Source organism: Taeniopygia guttata, chromosome 1 (assembly GCF_048771995.1).
Source record: "Taeniopygia guttata chromosome 1, bTaeGut7.mat, whole genome shotgun sequence".
Lineage (NCBI taxonomy): Eukaryota > Metazoa > Chordata > Aves > Passeriformes > Estrildidae > Taeniopygia > Taeniopygia guttata.
Window position 1 is genome coordinate 8,825,896 of NC_133024.1, and position 22,050 is coordinate 8,847,945.

General features: G+C 40.1%; 1 protein-coding gene across 6 annotated transcripts in view; it reads left to right on the plus strand.

The window, feature by feature from the left end:
* The window catches only part of NRIP1 (nuclear receptor interacting protein 1), a 94,097-nt gene extending 74,926 nt beyond the window's left edge, over positions 1–19,171 (plus strand). For all 6 annotated transcript variants that reach the window (XM_030262839.4, XM_041712234.2, XM_030262755.4 and 3 more), the window contains one exon: positions 10,334–19,171. In XM_030262839.4, the coding sequence (XP_030118699.4) occupies positions 10,692–14,180 (3,489 nt within the window). In that variant the 5' untranslated portion in view covers positions 10,334–10,691 and the 3' untranslated portion in view covers positions 14,181–19,171. The remainder of the gene's footprint in view (positions 1–10,333) is intronic.
* Positions 19,172–22,050: the final 2,879 nt, after the last annotated feature.

Sequence of the window (22,050 nt, forward strand, 5' to 3'; positions counted from 1 at the left end):
AGACCTTGAGGTTTTTTTGTTAATTGAGAAATATATGCTGTGCACACAGATAATTAGGATAAATAAGCAAGTGTTGTGCTTGGAAGTGCACATCCAAATATGCAATTGTTATATATGATAAGTGTCTTGAACTGCTACAAATTAAAACCTGAGATCCTGATTCTTTAGCACTGGTTTTGCTATGTGTTTGAGAGGGTTTTCCTTTTAGATTTGTAATTTAACGTATATTAGCAATGGCTGAATAGAGTGAAAAGGATGGCAAAAAGTGTCTTCCTTTTCATTTAACATAAGAGCTTTTCCTTAGTTAATTTGCTGTGCTGCCTAATAGCTCTTATCAAAATAAATAAGGACAGAGCAGCTGATCGTAAATGTAGGGAATACTTAAAACATGTAAGGTACAATGGGAAGAAAATGAAGTGTAGTGGTATTTCTGGTTAGTGTACTAAAAAAAAAAGATACATCCAGAAGCTTTGATCAAATGCCAGCTCTTACATCAGTCCTCTTTGTAATCTTTCTTGCTGATCTGTGACCTTGACCTTGTGTTTGTGTTTGTATGTCAAATCTATTTTAGGGATGGACAAACTAAGTTCAGTTCAATAGGATTTATATTCCAGCTTCACAGGATATCTTAGTAAAATATAAAAATTAAAATATTTGGGTCAGTTAAATTTTCAGTCGTCTTTTAAGAGTTCAGTGGGTTTGAAGACATTGACTTTGTTGTTGTTGTTTTTGGGAGATGGTTCTTACAAAGACATCTTTAGCTCACCAATAAACTCTTCTAAATTCAGCATGGACCTTCTGCCTGGAGGTTGGCTTTTCTCTTCAAGCATCTCACCAGTGGCTCTGCTTTTGTTTGGCATTGAGTGAGGTTCAGCAGTGAAAGTAGTCCCCGCTCTCTGTCCTGCCTCATGCCACTTCTGATCCTGTGTTACCACAGGGAGAACTGCAGAAACACCTGGCAGGATCACTGGGGGCTCCTTGGACTGTGACAAGGTCCTCAGTCTGGCTTGCCTGGTAGGAGCTTTGTGCCATGTGCGTTCAGAAGATTCTTGAGCACAGCCCTTATTTTAAACATGAGCAAAGAGAGTTGGTTGGTGTAACACTGGCACTTTGGGCATGTGGATCCATAAAGCCTTAGTGAGGTTGTTGGCTTCACAGGCATTGTGAAGTAGGGTCCCAAATTAGCTAATACTTATGTGCAAGTATGGAGTAATAGATTTATTTTTAACAGGTCTTTTATTTCTGGGGTAATGTTCTTTTATGTAGGAAATGTCATGCTTTCTTCAGAAAATCAGTCACACATCTATGTTACTTTGTTTTGTACTTTTTAATTTGGCATAAGCACCTGTTTTAACTTGACAGTAATGGAACAAGCAATAATAATAAGTAGCTTTTTTTTCTTTTTTGCTATTGCAGTTGTTTTCTCCATGAAGAACTCATTAAAAACTGATAGAAAATGTTTCCACAAATTTTTGATGGCATATTATCATCTTAAAATACCTGGCACCATTATTGGCATAAATTTTGAGAAATTATTTAGAAGAATATGTCCTTACAGTGAGGGATAGTTAAACACTTCCCCTTACCCACTGTCCATCAGTTTTGCTATGCCTTTATGGCAGTAAATGTTAGTTTCCCAGGTTTTGAATCAAGTTGGTATTTTAATTGTTCTCATTTGACTCATGGCTAGAGGTGAGGTCCTGTTCTTTATGTGTGATGGTCAGATGATCTCCTCTGTATACATCTATATGACTTCAAGTCCTTTTAATATTTTACTTAGGTATTTATCTTGTGAATGTTTTTAGATTAACTCTGGCATCATGATAAGGACTCTTTGTCCTTTTGTCTTTACAGGATGTTATGAGCCCTTTCTCCCAAGGTTTCACTAAAGCTGGTTCTTACATGTTATCTTGAATTTTGCTTGGATTTATTGCTGTTTTGGAGAGGAAAAAAAAAATTAATTTGAACTGAGCTAGTAGAGACCATCTTGCTAATGGAGATTTTTTTTCTTTCCCATTTAAATGTAGGTATATGAGCCTTTTCTATGTCCACAACAACCTTTGTAATCATCATCCACAATAGGCTGAAATCTCCTCTTACAACAGAAGCTGTAGTGTCTCCTCTAGCTGTAGCGTAGTGATTTGATCACAAATCATCAGGGTCTCTAACATGGATTTATGGGAGTTTTATATATTGCTGAATGCTATGTGACTGTGATCCTGTATTTCACCTTGCCTGGAATTCCTGTGTATTTGTGTTCAGCTAGCTGAAATCTATTCTGTTGAGAAGTCTACAAAGTGGCTTTCATTCATAACCATGAGATGCTTCATCCCAAGCTAAACACAGCCATTACTGTCAATAAAATACTTTTTATTGCATTACTTTTTAGTCCTTTGTTGCACTCTGACATCTGAAACCCTTTCTTGGTTAAAGTAACATAAAGTGACTTAACATATGCCAAACCACCTAACATAGTTATTCCAAGAAATACAGTGGTTTAGTGCTGCTATCAGTAAATGCCTGTATCTTTAGATCCCTCTAACAAGCAGGTTAGAGTTGTGTGGAAATGCATTATCTGCATGCATTGATCATAACTCAAAAGCATTGCCCAGGAGAGGACATTGATTTCTTCAGTGTATATTAATCACAATTCATTCCTAGGGAGTTGATGTAGAGTTAAATGCATCATCAGTGATTTGGTTTTGTAGGTGTCAGAGGGAAAGGAAATCTGTTCAAGTTTCTTTTTAATTGCTTGTTTATAGGCAAGTGGTTTACCAAACACTGGAAAGGTACATCCTTTGTCCATTCTGTTGTATATCGTCCTCCTCTGTTCTGAAAACAAGTCTTTGTATAGGTTTTGTATGTTTTTTGCTCTTGGTCTCTTGAATAAGAGACTCAATTAACCAAAAGCCTTTCTGCTCACTGTCTTTCTGAGCTTGGATCAACACCCTTTTCCACGTTAGTTGGGATTCAGTGGTACAAGCTATTTCTGGATCCCTGTCCTTAACGGATGTGCCGTGGGGGTGTAACTTCTCTGCATTAGCTTTTAGTTTCTGCCCTTTTTGTTTCCAGCAGCAGAAGACCATTGAGCAGTAACTAATGGGACAGGTTTAGGTGTCAAATACTTGCTTACTTCACAGGTGGTGTTCATGAGTTGAATGCCTGTTCTTCCTCATTCCTTACGATTAGCAAAGATTTGGCAGAGAGTGTTTCTAACTTCATGCCTGGAGTGTTAGCAGATCATAATCAACAACTGAGCTCGAAGATGTCCTTTAGAGTTCTATTGGAGAACAAAATATAAATATTCCTCCAGGAGTATTTGTAAGAACAGATATATATGCACGAGTCTGGGTAAGGAATTGACTGAAATGTCTGTGAAACACCAGGTGAATCATAAGTCATACATACAGCATGGGGTAATCTGTGTCTAGCAGTGATTATTTTTGTGATGCCCTGTTCTCGTACTTGTTAGAATAAGAAATACTTCCTAAGGTAGGCTGAGCTATTGTTTGAAGCGTGTCCAGACTTTCCACCAGGAGGTTTTGACGTGCAGGCCACATTTGGATTAAGCTGTGTATGTTGCTTAAGTGTATTTGTAAACCTTGGAGAGATGCTACTAAGGCTTTCACTCAGCTTTCATGGCAGTTGTCTGCTCCCCATTTCCTCCTTCCCACATACTTCATCTCTTTTGGGGGTTTCATTCGTTTTGGGAGTATGTTTAATGAGGGTTTATTTTTATTTCTCAGGTAGGGTTTGAGTTGGTTGTTTTGGCTTTTCGTTAGGGCTTTTTATTTCATTTTCAGTATCTTTCCCACTCCTTACTGGTAGCTTTATGAATCAAGATAAAAAAACACAAGGCACATGTAACTTAGGGAGAAATGTCTGCCTATGGCCTTCTTCAAGCTGTGCACCATGATCTAGAAGATGTGGCTGGGATGGGTTGAGCGCCAGCATCAGATGAGTCTCATGAGTGTAGCCAACAGTGCTCAGAATTTGGGTTTTCTACGGGGCAAAACTTAGCCACAGGGTTTGAGGTGTTCTGAGTTGCGTGTCTCCCTTGGCAGGGTGTGCAGCCTTGCCTCGCCACCTCCCCAAGCAGCCCTCTGCGTGGGTATGGAAATCTCCTTGACATTTCCACACCTCATTTCAGCACACGCTGGAAATATCGTGCTCCCCCTTCATATATATTACGTACTATCCCAAAGCTCCTCGTTGTCGTCATGGGCTGAGTGAGGCACAGATTCCCGGACTGGAGAATCCCATGTGAAATCTGAGGAGTGGAGGGACATTTGAGATGAGGTGACTGAATCTCCCTTTCCACACCCCAAATGGAATGTGTAGGAACAGCCACCCCTTATGTGCCTCTGGCGCTGCTATTAACAACAAGAGTCATCTCCATTTACATTTTAGTGGTCTCTTAAGAGCTGGAGTAAACTTAGTCTCTACCATGAGAACAGTTGGGGTTTTTTCTTCCACATGCAGTTGTTGGGTCATTAACATTTCAGTCCAGTGGTCTGTCAGGTCTTAGAGGAAAAACTGTCTTGTGCCTGCTGTGCTCTTGGTTCTGTGTTTCTGTCGGTTTTGTGTGACTTAAAGACTTCTCAGTTACTCAGGATTTGTGTGCTTTCGTAAAACGAAGATTTTACATCCTTTTGAACTGTTTCATCATCTGTTACGGAATTGGTTTGCTCTGGTATGTTTCAAAATCCTATTACTGAAACTGCTAAAATAATTCTGAAGGTTTTGATTAGGCTGCTTTGGGTCTGATCCCTTCTACACAGCCCGTCCCACTGCTGCCCCATCCCCATAGTGAAGAAAACACCTCTTTCTGTTGTCTAAAACTTAAAGTCAGGTCTAGGCTGGGTTTGGCAGCGCACAGCTTAACAAAACACAGCGGAAAAGGCTTTTCCATCGCCGTGCTCGTGCAGAGCTTGGCCGTGAAGCCGTGGCTGCTGCTAATCCTGCATTATCCAAGGGGGTGTTTGACAGAGGGAGCGGTGCTGCCCTGTGCTCCGTGCCAGCCTGGAGGGAACAGCCCCAGCTCGGGATGGGGAATGCCAGCTCTGCTGGGCACGGAGTCTCCAGAGCCTCTGCAGAATTCCTGGCAGCAGCTGGAGCTCCTCGTGTGCCCTCGGATAGGCTATCCTTCCCATGTTTAAAATGTCTTTTGGAGTCAGTCAGCAGGCCTAGGAGGAGTGAGTAATGTGCCAAGCTCCTGGGAAGAAGCTTATTTTTGCTTTCTCAGACTGATACCCTAGAGTTAGTTGTAGGAGAGGAGCCTGATTTATTTTATTTAAATGAATTAGTTGTAAAAAAAAGGCTTCTGGATTCACAAGTTCTTTTGAGTGCAGCTGTGGGAGAATTCACCCACTTACTGCTGAGTTTCTCCACCCCATCTGATAATTTCTGCCTTTCTTTTTCTCTTTTAAATTTTTTTTCTTTTTTGTCTTTTTCCAAATTACATTTGCAAAGGGAACCTTCAAAATGTCTTGGCTGCCTGAATCAAAACTGTGAAGAGGTCTCAGCTGCTCCATTCATCTGAACAGATTTCTGACACAAATAAAGCATGGATTTCAGAAAGCAAAGCACTTAAACACTTTATTCTCTTAAAGCACGTGCTTAAGTACCATTGAAGTACCTGCTCGTGTGTGCAGCTCTGTGCATTTGGTGCTGGGGTTGTTGATCAGGGCTGTTTTGCTGCTCAGAACCTTTGCAACAAGAGCCAAGTGAAGACTGAAGTGCTTTTACCAGCACTCTGAAAGCATCCTTCCTGCTGAAATAAAAGGTGTGCAAATTGAGCTTAATAACAAAATAATTCTGAGACAGCGAGTCTCATTACCCCCACTCATTCTTAGTTCACTGCAAGATTCTGCTGCAATTCCCAGTGCATCTAGGAATTTTTTTTTTTTTGAGATCCTAATTTCATTGTGCTCTTCAGCATTTCACTGCAGCCATAATGATGGGGAATCACTTAAAATCCTGTTTTTTAGCTACTTACTCATTGCTGGTGCTGGAGCTGCTGAGTAACATACGGCCTTTAATATATTTATCCTCAATTGTCTTTCTGAAGTTCCCATCTATTATGACTCCATCTGGGAAAACAGGGTACAGAGAAGTAAAACCAGAAGTCAGACAGCCTGTCTGCAGCACAGTGAGTAATTGGACCCCTGGATCCCAAGCTGCCACTGTAATCACTGTACTGCATTCCTCAAATCTGTAATAATTAAAATGACAGTCTGAGCCATTGGCTGATGTGGTGGGCTGGAGCCTTTACACTTGGGAATATGAGAATGGGAAGTCAGTGAAGCTAGTAAGAGGCTTTTTCTGACTCTTCCAGTAGTAGCTAAGCATTAGAACACCACATTTATTAAATAACTGAAGATTTTTATTTCACAGAGCAGTTTAATTTTTAGCTTTACAAATGCATGTTTTGATTCATCTCAACTTAAAAATGGAACATAAAATTGCTATAGGAGTTTAATAGTCATGAAAGAACTCTGAAATGTAGTTAATAAAAATGTTTTATCTGTGTGAACATTTACTAATCTCAAACTCTATTAATCATTCTAACAATGTGCATGAGTTTGGGTGTCTTCTAATAAACGTTCATGTGGGCAATCTGCTAGCCATTGCCAGTTTCCTAAATGAATACCTTAATGGTTTCTGTAAGATATTTTTTCCTATGATCTCCAGTTAATACTGCAGAAAAAGACACCTTGATAATACCAAGTTTTTTGAATTACCTAATAGGTTATGTAACCCTTATAGTCAAATAATGTTAGTCTAGTGTTGTTAATTTACTGTGGATTTCTGTTCTATTTAGCAAAAGGATTTAACTGCAAACGCTAGTCTGAGATATTGAAAAAATGTCTTACAAATGTGGTTTTGCTAGTTAAATTGTGAACTTCTAGAATTTCTTAAATAGCAGGAAATATCTGTCGGGTGGACTAAAAGTCTGCTGTTTGTTTAGAGTATCACGTTTGCAGTTGAGGTTTTCATTCTTTCAAAGAATTCATTAAAAATCAAAAACAAATATTCAGGAACAAAAAGCAATTGTTGCACTTTAACATATTAGAAGCTGTGTTCTCAGATTGCATTATCTTTTGCAGCAGTAATATATGGTAAGCAAAGGATCTTAAAGTTTGTTGTTATTATTCCTTTAAAATCTTTGTGGTGGATAAATATATTTGTCGTTTGCAAACAAAGAAAAATTTCAACAACTGCAAATGTGGAATTAATTTTCGGGACGTATGCAGTTCAGTGAACATCTTAATATTCCTTTATTTTCCCTATACTGTCTACAGTTTCTCCTTAGGCACGTTTTAAAAGGCTGAAGAACTGATTTCTGATGGTGTGCTTCATGTGGGGAGTGTCTCACCAGGTTACAGCATTTGTGCTTTGGGTTCTGCTGCTGCTTTAGTTTTGTCTAGGTAAACATGGCTTAATTAACTGTAATTGGTTGGTGCTCCTGGAGGTTCTGCACAACAGTGGGGTTGTTTATTTCTCATGGTATAAAACTCTGGGAGAAGACAGTAGAAGTGACAAAAAAAGAGTGCATTTAAAGTAGCTGTGGTCAGGAAAGCACATGAACTTATCAATTTATTTTGTCATAGTAATTAAATATAATATTCAGGTCTAGAGAGGCATAGATCTTAGCAGTTGCTGTATGACTTCTCCTTTCTCTCTCTTCTGCCTTTTCTTTTAACTTTCTTTTCTCTTTCCTTAGCACTGCTCTGGTAATTTCTTAAATACTTAATTTAAAGAAAAAATATTAACATTTCAGTGATTCCTGGGGCGTTCTTTTGTACAGTTTGTATGTATTTAGAAGGTAGCTGAATGGTTGCCTTACTGTCCTGCTGAACATTAATTTCCAAAGCTGGTTTGGATTTGGCACCTCAGATGGACATTGTCATGTGAGAATTTAACACTAATATCTGTTACAACACTAAACCAAAAGAAGCTATTTAAAAGGATTGCTGATGTCCTGTTCTAATGAGTTAAGGGCTTTCCAGATTTCATTATCTTTAAAGAGGCTTTTTTGTAGCAGCCTGATTTCATTAAATTTATCAGTATTTCCCTAGCACTGGGTAATGAAAATTAAATAAACAAATGAAAAAGGTGGCAAAACACTTCTTAGAATAGTTATTGTATATAAACTGTACTGGCTACAAGTGTCATCTCCTGCAAGAGGCTTTTGGCGTACCTGAGGGATTTGCATAAATCTTTGTGTTGTCTTTTTTGAATTACCCAAAGGCATAGTGAGTAAAATTGCACTTAATGGTGCATTTGTTTGGGACTATTATCTTAAAGGTGTCCTGTAAGCCTTGCTTTGACCAGATAGTCAGAAATCCTGACAGAATTTCAATTGTATTGTCTTACATGCAATACTTTTGGAAGCTGGAAAAATACATTCTCCAGATAAAGTGTGTTCCCAAATATTTGAGGAAATTAGTCTAATTGTATTGCTGTTACTGTTGCTGGATATTTGATGCTTTCATTAGAAGTCGTGTTTTATTCGGTTTTGGGTTTTTTTTTTTTTAGGGATTTGTTATTTGTGATTTTTATTCTGTTTTTGGGTTGAAACTCTGTAAAAGCCCACTCAGAGGTACAGAGGTTTTTTTGAAGGAACAGTAAGATGATCAGTAATTTTCAGTTAGCTGAATCCACATTTAAGTTATTTCATGTTTCAAGGAACAGTGTGCCTTCCACAGGTAATTCTGTAAATGCTGGGTAATGTATTTCTGAGAGAAGTACTGAGACCTCAATAATAGCTAAAACATTTTCATTTGATATTTAAATGCATGGGTATATACATTTACACAACAATGCATTGGTGGTTAGATTTTTTGTTTGGATTTGGTTTTATCTTTTTTTTTTTTAAGATAGCTCACTTTTTAGAGTTTTTCTAGATGACTTAAAACCAAGTAAGGGAATATTTGCCCAGGGAGATTAAGGATGGTTAACATTACAGCTATTTAATAGTTCTTATTCTTTACATTTTTAAGATCTGATTATTTTCTGACTTCTAGTTGCCTGTAGGTTTTGAATTAAAAGCTTGCCTCTGGGAAATCAATCATAAAATATTCATTCACTTTAAGGAGACAAGGATTTCATCTATGTACATCCCTTTTAAACTTGTAAATACAAATTTTCAATGGAGTTTTAGCCCATGAAAGCAAATTACAGAGCTCAGTATGCAGAAGGACACTTACCTTTGCTCATGTTGAGTATTTATGCCAGTTTAGTAGTGAGTGAATGAAGGAAGGTGCATGTGTGGTGTAATGGTCTCATTGCTGAGGTGTGGTGACTAAAATGTTCGTGCTGCCATTGACCAGCCCTGTAAGTGAAACTGAAGAGATGCATCCAGCACAAGCACCATTGCTGTGCATTTTAAAACAGCTTTTTCTCCCACACTGCCCCATCCAAGGAGGTATTTAGTAGAGATATTATACACTCTTGAAGAATAACAAGACTTCAGGGACGAACTGGTTCGGTTTGGTTTTGCCATCGTGTGTTTTGTGTACGAAAAGAACGCAAAGGTGAAAATCCTCCAGGGAAGGGAGGATATTGATGCCAGGATTTGTGTTGCATCAAGAGCATAAGCAACCTCTTCCCCACTCTTATCACATGATTGTTCTAATAACTTGTGGTGTTTGGGTGTTGTAAGAAGAACAGATTTCACCCCTGTTGTGTTACCATACTGGATTTTGCATTGGTGCATAGTCCTGGGCAGCACTAACAACTTTGTTTCTACTTTCAGCAATATCATCCACCTGCCAAACAGAAATGTAGTCATATATGATGCTGTCTATTCTGTTCTTTGAGAACTTATGCAATGTGAAACTAAACATTGACTTTAGGTCTGCATTTTCCTATTAGTTCAATTTAAGAGTTTTAGGCTGCATGTCCTGTGTATTTACATTTACAGAAGAAAAGCTTATGTAACTGTGAAGTAAAATTCAATGGATTTTTTAAAAACTGTTTAGAGTGATGTAAGATTTTCCTGTCAGGTTTGCTATTCCTTATTTTTAGCTGCAGATTAGTGAAATTTAGTGAAGGCTTGTAGTAGCTGTGCTTGTGATAAATAAGCTTAATTTTTGTGTAAAGCTTCATCTCAGAATTGTTTTCATAATGTTTTTTTAAATTGGATGCCATGTATTTTGTCCTTTATTTGATTTTTAGTTTCTTCTGGAATGCATGTGTTGTTTATGTACCATGAATCTCTGCCTAACACAATGCATGGGAGGTTGGGTTTAGAGACTTTTTTTAAGGAAAATATATCTTTATATCTTAATCCTAAATATTTTCTTTCTGCTTTGTGTTTCTGACTTAGGAATTTTATGTGCTTGGTGGAGATGGAAAAGGAAGAAAAGCAAGCTGGCCTCCTGAAGAAAGAAGGCAGCAAATATTTAATGGAACTTCTTTTCTGTGAAACCATGTTTTGAGTGTTCCTTCTCGACATCGTCCACAAATATCCTAGATATCGTCTGATTGCTATGATTGGAAACCTGGCTCATCAAACAGTGTACACTGGGAGAAGCCTGCCTAGGATAATAAATTTTCTTTTGTTTCTGAAAGTCTCTAAGAAAGCACTGTAGACATCTACCTGTTGTTAACTCTGCATCTTGATTGAGCAAAACGAGTCTTTGACGTGAACAGAAACAGAGCCTTTTTGGAAACTTTTATTGAACATGACTCATGGAGAAGAGCTTGGCTCTGAGATGCACCAGGATTCTGTTGTTCTAACTTACCTAGAGGGATTACTAATGCATCAAGCAGCAGGAGGCTCAGGTACTGCAGTTGACAAAAAGTCCACTGGGCATAGTGGGGAGGATCAAAACTTTAAGATTTCAGGAAATATATTTCCCAGCTGTCAGAGTAATGGTCCCGTTCTTAACACAAGTACGTATCGGGGATCTGGCATGCTGCACCTCAAAAAAGCAAGACTGTTGCAGTCTTCAGAAGACTGGAATGCAGCAAAGAGAAGGCGGTTGTCTGATTCCATTGTGGATTTAGATGGAAAAAAGGAAGCTTTGTTGGCTGGCATGGTTGAAAATGTGCCTAAAGGCAAACAGGATAGCACATTACTTGCCTCTTTGCTTCAGTCATTCAGCTCTAGGCTGCAGAGTGTTGCTCTGTCACAGCAGATTAGACAGAGTCTTAAGGAGCAAGGGTATTCTCTTAGCCATGATTCTTTACAAGTGGAGAAAGATTTAAGGTGCTACGGTGTTGCATCCAGCCACCTGAAGACTCTGCTGAAGAAGAGCAAAGCAAAAGATCAGAAGCTGGACAGCAGCCTGCCTGACATCACTAAGAACCTGCCCAAGGAGAGGTTTATAGAATCTCCTCATGCGGTGCAGAGCAGCCCTAAGGTGATGAATGAGCCCCTGTCGTGTGCTGCAAGATTACAAGCTGTTGCAAGCATGGTAGAGAAACGATCCAGTCCTGCTGCTTCGCCCAAGCCCAGCGTAGCGTGCAGCCAGCTGGCTTTGCTCCTTTCCAGTGAAGCCCACTTGCAGCAGTACTCCAGGGAACATGCTTTAAAAGCACAAAATGCCAATCAGATCGCAAGCGAGAGACTTGCAGCAATGGCCAGGCTACAGGAGAGTGCTCAGAAGGACATGGGCCAGTTTGGTTTGGCCAAGGGAATGACAAGCCATCTCAATGGTCAAGCAGGATCATCCCCCAAAACAGCCGCTAGCAAAGGCAATATGGCACCATTTCAGAGTTCGGTGGGAATCGTGCACTCGCCTCCCAAAACTGTGGGATACAAAAGTACTGTGGAAAGGAGTAACCTGAAAACCTCTCCCAGCAACAGCTTGCTCTTACATCTGCTGAAAAGCCAGAATACCACCAAGCACGTGAAAGGGCGTGAGCAGAGTGAGAGAGCCAGCATTTTTGAAGACAGCAGCACACCGACAACTGTTGATGAGTATTCAGACAACAATCCCAGTTTTACAGAAGACAGCAGTGATGATGAAAGCTCCCATTCTAACTGTCTTCCTATAGACCTATCCTTTAAACAGAGGACAGATAAACCAGATGCAGGTCCACCTGCATCACTGGATAACCTGACTCAGTCCTTGCTTCGTAACTGGGATCCAAAAGTTTCCTGTCCAGAGAACAAGGAAGAGAAAGACACTCCAAAAGCTTCTAAGCTGAATCCCCACCAGAAAGTAACACTGCTTCAGCTGTTACTTGGGCATAAGAGTGAAGAACAGGTAGACAAGAGTAGCGATCCTCAGGGACCACACAGTACAGCTGATGTGGCAAAATTCACTGTACAGACTGGGAAAAGGACTCCTGTTACCGACAGTCCCAGTGCCAACCGAATGACTCCGTTAAGCACTCCCCCCTTGCTGGCTTCTACAAAAGCAGACTCTCCCATAAATCTCTCACACCAGTCGCTGGCTGTCAAGCGGAGCTCGCCACCCTATGCCTGCAGCATCCAGCCAGACAGGCTGATGAATTCTGCATCTAAACACTTGATAGACCTGTCCAAAAGCAAAGAAATTCAAGGAGCTAAGCTGAGCAGGACCGATAGTCCCCAGAACCCCTCGGCATTCAGCGCAAGCAAGCTGCTGCAGAACCTGGCTCAGTGCGGCATGCAGAGTTCCATGTCGAGTGAGGAACAAAGAGCCAGCAAACAGCTGCTGGCAGGGAACATGGATAAACCTGTGGGCTTGATTGATAGATTGAACAGCCCTCTGCTTACGAATAAATTGGGTATGCATGAAGAAAATAACAAACTATTCAGTTGTCAGCCCTCACCCGCTGAACAAGGACTTCCAGGTTCGGAAATAGAAAATCTCCTTGAAAGGCGCACTGTCCTTCAGCTGCTTCTGGGAACTCCCAATAAAGGTAAAAGTGAAAAGAAAGAGAGGATGCTTTTAAGAGATGAAAGTTCTCAAGAACAGACAGACAAGGCTTTGAATGAGCAAATATTGACGGTGAAAATAAAATCTGAACCATCTGACGAATCAAATGTTCCTTATAATTCAAATGCACAACAAGTAAGAGAATGCAAGGGTAACAAATTCCAAGGGTTTGTTCATTCACTGCAGAGAAACACAGCTGCTTCTCCAGCATCCGAGGAGGTGAAATCTGAGCCTATTTCACCTCAAGATTTCTCTTTTTCCAAAAATGGCCTGCTAAGTAGGTTGCTGAGACAGAATCAAGACAATTACCCTGCAGATGAGCTGGACAGGAGTCACCGAAACAACGAGCTGACACACCTTGAATCCAAGAGTCTTTGCACAGTACCGAAGAAGAGGAAGCTTCATGCTGAGCCTTTGGAAAGCCCATTAAAAAAGATGAAAAGTAATGTGTCTGATGCTGGAAACAATCACGCTTCTCCTACCGAGGCGCTCTATGGGCCTTTGCTTAACCAGCAAGAACTGAAATTCAGCAGAAGTGATGCTGAATTTAAATATGCTGTAAGTCATGGTTCAAATAGTGAAACTGAAAACAGGAGTTGGTCTAGAGATAGTAAAGGCTTTAATGTGTTGAAACAGCTGCTTCTCTCTGAAAACTGTGAGAGAGATCTGTCACAACATAGGAATAACATACTAACAGAGGGCAAGAAAAAAGGAAACAAAACCAGTGCAACCATCAATAAACCTGAATTCACCATTTCTTCAGTAAGATCATTGGTGGGAAGCCCCGTGCAGCAGAACAATTGTGTAGATCACAGAACATTTCAGTATCCTGTAGCAGTAAAAAGTCCGGCCAGCTCCCCCTTCCCTGAACATCTGGGGAGTACGGTGTCCAGACTGGAGTCTGACCAGTTCAGCATGTGTTCCGTGCCCAGTGAGAAGGGCCCCATCAGATGGGTGATCACGGGCATGGACAAGAACGATTATGAGAAAGACTCTCCAAGACTGACCAAAACCAATCCAATATTGTACTACATGTTACAGAAAGGTGGCAGCTCTGTCAGCAGCCAAGAAGCACACGACAAAGAAATTTGGAATGAACCTTCATTTACTGAGAGTTCAACTCGTGTTACAATCAAAGAGGAGTTGACATCTGACACAGAGCTTAAAACTCCTTTTAGTAACTTAAGAAGCCCTTACAACAGCCATATGGGGAGTAACACCTCCCATCAGCATGGTGGTGTGAATGGAGAAGTGCATGGACTTCTGGAAAAAGTGCGAACAATCAAAAAAGAGCCAGAATAAACTGCAGCCTCCTCAGTGAGTTTACAATCAGCGGTTTTGAATCTTTGTTTAAAAAAAAAAAAAAAAAAAGAAAAGAAAAATGAGTATGAACTTCACTACTGTATAAATTGAGCATGATTTTAAAAAAAAGCATGGTCTAATTGAAACGTTTTCATTTGATAAACTTTTTATTTTTCTGGTGATGTTATTTAAAATACATGTAGATAAAATTTGCTTTACAGTAGATTGTCACAAGGAAACTAGAAGGGTTGTAATTTGTAAAAGACGTTCTGTATGTATCAGATTAAGTTATGAGTACTCTTTGATCAGAGTCTTATTTGGATCTGCAAGCTTTTGGTATCACATAAAGTGTAAGCGTACAGCCTAGGTGGTGGTAATGCTGCATTTCCTCCCTCCCTGTAAGATAATCCTTATTTTTTTGAAGCCTGAGCATAGAGACAGTGTACTTTTTTTTTTCTTGAATGTTTTAATATGTTTTGTGAAATTTTAAGAATAACTTTTAAGAAGTGGAGCAGTCCGTCCAAGGTATTAGCTCGTCATATTGGAAAACCTGCGTCAGTGTTAATAATTGAAGTGCACTGAAATGTATTTTTTAGTGCTTCCAAAATTTATATTGTTATTTTTAAATCTTGTTTGTGGTCCTGCCAGAATAGTGGTGTAAAATATATTTTTCTTCCTTGCCCTGCTCTCAACAAATGCCTTCCTCAGAATTCTTAGCCATAGTTATGAGTTACTAGTTAGAATTAAGAGGTTTTTCTAGGTTTTTATAAAAAAGGCAGATTTTCATAGGCCATGCAAGTACTGCATGAGTCCTTTTGTCGGCACATTCCTGTCACTTTCCTGCCTAAAAAGGGAAAGCCAAAATGCCTCTTGGAGTAGTGTGATTGAGAAGGCTTAGTTACATCTATTCAGCGAGGAAAATGCTGGAAAGCTTGTGAAGGGGATGAGCAGAATTGTGTGTTCAGCACCATCCTGCTTCCCTGTGGAAGAATAGAAACTGCACTAAAGCAGCACATCAGACTTCCACTCAAAGATGGAATAGGATTTTAATGAAAAATGTGTTGGCCTCTTCCTACAACCAGGGAAAAGAATCTATAATCTGCCAATATTTATTACTCTCTGAACAGCTGATACATGGTTTAATGCACTGCCCTTTCACTGCAGAAAATCTGGCTTTAGAATAATTTTCCAGGTAGCACTGAGGATAAAACTGTGGTTTTGTCATGTTCTGTAATGGATAGTGGGATATATCTGAGAAATCCTTCCCTGCCCTTTTCCTCAATCCCCACCTGTGCTGTGATTTGTAACATCTGGCTATATCAGCCTGAGATGGGAGGAACTGAAAATTGCAGTCAGAGCTGAGACATCTTAAAAGAATTGCTGGCTGGGGAAGAGTCGCGTGGCTCTGCTCTCCCGTTAGCGCTGTCAGTGTTAACTCCATTTGCAGCCCTTATTTCTCTGGGGGCAGGAAGAGGACAAAATCCAGTTCCTCTAAATTATATGACATATTGGCAAGCAGAAGTTTTGCTGGACTTTTTACTCCCCTAAAAAAAAAAAAAAATAATTCTCTGTGGCTTCTTGATTTCACTGGTAATCCTCTCTGCCATCAGCAAGCAGCTAAGCAGTTGTCATGCACAAATAATGAAAGCCTGCACTTGGGTTTAATTTTGTCTGTTTTCTCCATCGTGAGCCAGAGACATGACAAAACTGCTGTTTCTGTCCATGCCATGTCTGCACAGCAGACATGAGCGATGGGGCATTTTGCTCTTTTCCATCTGGTTTGGTTTCAGAGATCCTTTTCCCAGACTCCTGGCTTGCTGAGACAGAGCAAGCTGTTGTCCCCCTCTTGTCCCTGTCCCCAGCCCAAGATCAGTTCCTCCTCTTTCCAGTGCAATTCCTACTGAAAGGGACTTCCTCTGTCTGACCGCTGGAAAATGCACCACTATTCTATTTTGCCTCCCTCTGGGGGATACCTTTCTTTAGGGAACACAAATATTTGGCAGTATCTGGTATAAAACATTCCCCCTGGTTTTTATGAGAAATAACAGAGCAATTTAAAGATATATTTTTATGTTACTTTGGTGAAGCATAATATATTAATGGGCTGTACAAAGAAGATTTATATTTTAAAACCTTCACACAAATCTAATATCATTTTAAATGTCATTGTCTGAAGTATAATATAAAAATAAAATTTTGTTTGTCTTTAATATTGCATTTATAGGTAGCCCAATGACAATTCAGATGTCTCATAGAATAATCATTAATGAGATAAAGTATATTTTGGATTGACAGTGGAACTGAATTCTTTTTATATGAGTCAACCCAGCAGAAATATTAAAAAGATGGTATTTGTTCCATCCATTAAATGTCTTTTAAAGTCTTAATTGATTATTTTTCTTGAAACAATGTGTATATAGGTAGCAAATATATACAGTATAGAATAATAGATGGTCCCCAGACTAAATACAGGGTTATAATTTGCTTAAAGAGCTCCACAGGAAAATGCAGCATGAGAGGATGTGGAATTATCTGGTTGAAAGAAACTTCTCCAAAGCTAAGTTGATATGAAGAGTGGGGAAGAGATTCTAACCCTAAAAAAAAAAATAATACTAGAATTGAGCAATGCGCTGACCTTTGTATTTGTTCTAGGGTAGTCTATTGTTATAATATATACTTTTGAACATTTAGTTTTGAAAGTTTTGTAAAACAGTTAAGTTAAAATGTTAACAGTTTAACCAGTTAAGGATTTAGCTTTCTTTTTAGTTGATGTTAACAAAAGGGTATTGCCATTCTCACAGACGTCAGTAAACTCTAATATACAAGAATTTAAGTTTGGGACGTGGTGTTCATGGAAGAATCTTATCTCTTGTAGACATTGCACTCTCAAACAGCAGGTAACAAGGCTGAGGCCCTTGGGAGAGGGCAGGACATGCCAAGGGAATGCTCAGTCAGCTGCTAGGTGGGCAGCTGCCCCCTCCTCTATGGAATTCTCCAGTATCACTGGTGTTACCCCCTCCCTAGGAAAGAGAGGTCTTCTTTGAATCTACCCCATCCACATTTACAGCATTGACACCTTAGGACCAAAGGCTCTTTAATTATTTTTTGTCTTGTAGCATGGGTGAGTAAAAAGGAGTTGCTGTTTTTATCCTTGGGGACTTTTCCATCAGAAAAGAGAGATGTGGGAGCTGGGTTTGTTGTCCCAGGAGGGACTGGTAGGGCTGGCCACGTTTTCCCAAGCATCTCCAAGATCCCTGATTTTCACCAGTCCCTGTAGATTAATTGGGCATCTCTTGATTAGCCCTCGGTACTCTCAGCAGCTCCTGTTACCTCTAGGCCCTTAGACTACAGATTGAAGCAAAATGGGGTCTTGGCAGATCTTGTCAGCAGCAGCTGTGCAGGCAGAGCAGTGCAGGACCAGTGGGTGCTGGTGTGATCCCACCATCAAAGGAGCAGTGAGGGAGGGAGAGCACATCCCAGTTACAGCCAGCAGAGCCTGCTGGGGGGAAGCTGCCTCCAGCTCTCGCACCCCTGAGGAAGTGAGTTAGGGAATTGTCTCTATGCCACACTGAGAGTGCAATTGCAGCCTGAACTTTAACCTGAATTAACTCTGGCCCCACGTAGCTGGGAAGGGCTGGGCTGCAGCAGTTGCGTTGTGGAGACCCCGGTGCCTTGCTCGAGGGGGTGTCACCAGTGCCTGGTGGCGCGCCCAAACCCGCTGGATTTGGGGATTGGCTTGGAACTGCCACGCAGAGACGCCTTTTCTTTCCAGAGGGAAGTGTCTGGGACTCAGATATCCAGGTTTCTAGTGTCTCCTCTGCCAAAGCTTGAGGAAGAGATGGTGGGTAACGCTTGACCACAGAATCAAAAGTGGAGAGCTGGAGGGCTTCTCTACTGATACCACATAGCTCAGTTTGAGAAGTTTATATGAGATCAAAAGGGAATTCAGCCATAACTTTTACTTTTCGTAGCCATTTGCTCTTAGTGATGTTTTTAAATCTTTAATTTACAAATGTTTTTAAAAGAAAGAAATGAGTGGTTTAAATTTTCCCTGTTAAATGTTGGTGAAAGTATTACAGCTCTCATTGACGTCAGTGACATGATATTACCAGTTTGTTCTCTGCCACATCTTACAGAGGAGTAAACTGGTAAGTATATATTATATATATATTTATATATAATGTAAATATGTTGACTTGTTACGCCTATAATATGTTGAAATTGGTTTTTAAAAGGTGATGTAAATAGTGGTTTCATTAATGAAAAATACATATTTTGTATTGTTCTAATGCAAAGGAAAAAAACCTTTTAATCTTTTTTGTTATGTATATTCCATGTATAAGTGTAAATATGATCACATAGGTTTAAAAACTTTTGCATGTATGTATACAGTTGCAAGTCTGGAAGAATGTATAGAAAAATTCTTTTATTTAAAGTTGTGATTAACTGCTGCATGAAAAGTGCATGGGGGACCCTGTGCATCTGTGCGTTGGCAAAAAAAAAAAAAGTCTTAACAAGTCAGGTCAGTTCAAAACACAACAGTATTCCACTTCTGGACATGACTTCTGCTGTGGTATTTTAGCTTTGTGAAAGAATGTGCTTCAATTCAAAAGGGTCTGGAAAAAAAAAAAATGCAAACCTACTTTTAAAACATGAAGTGCTCATACAACTATAACAAGTCATGCAAGTTCAGGACTCCATTTTGCGTAATTGAAATATTGTACCTGGACTATTCCATCCCTGTAAAACAAAGGAGTATTGATTTTCATTGCCATACATAAGAATTCGGGATTTTACCACAACCAGTTTTATTGTGATGTGTCTTCAGTAATTTAACTGGTCTCATTTTTTTTATTAGAAATTAATTTCCTCATGTGATGTCACAAAACTGTACATACTGCAGTGTGAAGTTTTTTTAAATCTTTCAGTGTTTACTTCCTGCAGAAGATTTGAATAAATGAGAAAAATGCATTGTCTTGATGGTTTTTAAATCTGCTTTATTTCATGTGTACTTTGTGTTATTGCAGTGTTAGTGGGCTCTTTGCATCAGTGCTGTTGATGCAGATTCTGACTACAAAAGTTCCTCAAGGAACTTAGGCACATACAGCCTTCAGCAAGGCTACTGACTGGAAGCTGAGTGTTGTGGAGCTGGAAATGAAGCAATCTAAATCAGATTAGCAGCTTTACTTCACAAAGCTCTGTATTATGTTTTATTTAAATACCCTCTGCTTATTGACTTGAAATCAGTGACCATAAACTGGAAACCTCTAAGTGGGAATTCTCATGTGAAAATAATTTTGAGTATTGAAACATTGTTCAGGTCCCTTGTGCAGGGCAGAAGGATCTGTTTTCCCACGAAAATCTACTTTGGTTCATATCACAAAGAAGATTTCTCAGTTTCTACATGTTTGCTTGAGAGCATAAATAGAATAATAACTGAAAACAGTTTGCCCATGAAGCCCACACAAAAGTTTAACAGTGCACTTCCATCATATTTTGGAGTTAAGTCAGTTTATGACATTACTGCAAATGATGGATTGCAGCATTAGTACAAGTGCTGTTTCTCCAGAAAATTTTTATTCCAGGGTGTCCAGACTGTGTCTGGAGCGGTACAGTTGCAAGCAATCACACAGGATAGGTCATGACTGTTTTGGGTAACACTGACAGCTATTTTTGTGAATCATCCTGTGCTTCCTGGTCTCAGCAATAAATTGTTTGTCTGAGGTTCTTTAGAAGCGTTCTGGAAAGCAGAAAATACAATACATAAAGGTAATTTTAAAACAGTAATTCCAGGTTCATAGACCTCAGCTTGGGCTTCCTGAACTGTATAACTGAGCATTTTAATTGTTCAGTGTCCAAAATGGAACAGCATGGGGATGCTGTCTCACTTTGGATCTATCCCCTTGCAGTCTGGGTGTAATGCCACCAGTGATGCTCAGCTGTGCTTCGGAGGGAGAGGACCCTGACCCAGCTTCTGCACAGGCTCTTCTCTCTGTAAGTAGGCTTGATGTGAGGGATCAATGGCTGAGCCAAAATGCAGCCACCTGAAAAAGCAGTATTGCTAAGGAGCCAATCTCATCTTCTAATTGCAGCGCAGCTTGGAAATGATTTCTTGAAATACGTGGTTTCATCACTGCTGTGTTTCTTTCAGTTTTGAGTCTGCCCACCAGGCAAAACCAGTGCTCTACCTCTGTTTCTTAAGTGGTGGTGCACTAGGACAGTTCCATGGAGCACCTGAATATCTTTGACTTTTCTGTTATTACTTGATGGGGGTTTCAGGCTCTTGTAAATTCACTGTATTTATTCAGTTGTCCTGTTACACCAAGTAGAACTTGCATAGTGTCTACCAGAACAAGCAGGGCAGTGGAGCTGAGGGTGGGGTGTGCTGAACAGCCTGTGGGGTGGTGAGGATGTGGAAGAGGTGTGATATTCCAAGAACCATTCCCCTCCGAGTGAATGTGAGCAGCATTTGCTTGGTGAGTCACAATAACTCACTCAAAAGTGCTTCACACTGCCAGTGAACTCTTCACAGACAGACTTGTGGTCACATGGAATCTTCTTGATCCTCATCTTGTTCCTCACAGAATGAAAATTGCATGTGGTGTTGGGTTTTTTCCATGAAACAGCTGCTGCATGAAGGAATTTTCATTTCTGCTTCAGAGATTTCCAAACTAGGGGTGAGGCAGGGGACAGCAATTGTGTTTTGGGACTTGGCACCCCAGTCTTCTCTGCTCCTGAGTGACATGAGCTGCAGTGTCAAGGACTGGTGTGGACTCTGATAGATGATTTGCGGGGATCTGCATTGTGGAAACCTTTATAGGAGTAGAGAAACTTCCTGCAGTAGTACAGACATGTCTTTAAATAAGAAAAGTAAAGCAAATTATTCTTCACTGACTGTAAACTTGCCAAGGAAAATGTGTGTTTGAAACTAAAGAATACAATGACAATGTTTTGCTGTATGGCACAGCTTGGCACATTAGGGCTGTGGAATACACCCATGGGAATGTCTGTAGGGACTTGATATGAGCCTAGAGCAGAGGCTAGGATATCAGGCAGTAATTGCTGATAATATTTTTATTTCCTTTTGATTGTCAGGGTGACTCAAAGGGAGCATGGCACAAACTGGGGGCATAAAAATCCTCTCTGCTGGTAGCTATCAATGCTGTTAATGAAGGAGCATATGCTGATCCAAGCTCACAGCAGCCCACTTTGATTTGGCTTTCTAAGGAATGCTCGCTCTTAATGAATAAAGAGATTTGTCACTATTTCCAGATTACTTTTCTGGTTAAATTGCTCAGAACTTAGCTGAGTGCAAAACAAACATAATTGACTTGTGAATATGCCAGTTAGCTAAACCTGATGCCTGCTTCCACAATTAAAGTCAGTGTGTGCTTTCAGTGCATTGTGGTGTGCATCACTGGGGAGAGATGGAGAGAGAACTGTCCTCATCCACAGTACAGATGATCTGGATTCTCTTCATCCAGTCTAGTCTGGGAAGGTGGTCAAAATTTCTCACTAAATAGGAGGCAAAGTGGGCTAGTCTCTATGTTAGTGGGGGCTCTCTGGCCCCAGTCTTTACTGAAGCTGCTGCTGACTTTGAGAGTCACACCCCTTTGTGTGCTCCAGTTCTTCTGAAAATTTCAGTACCAAGCTCAAAGTTACTTCTGCAGATGAGTCCTGGGTGGCCGCTGAGACAGGTACATATGTGGAGTCTGTTGTTACCTCTGTATATTTGCCTATCTGCACCTCTGTAACTCTAGCAAAATGTACAGCTTTTCAAGTTCTGCCTGACTAGATTCCATGCCCAAATCCCCAAATCTCATCACAGGTACTGAGTGAGAATAAGTGATTAAATTCAAGGGTGGAGTTG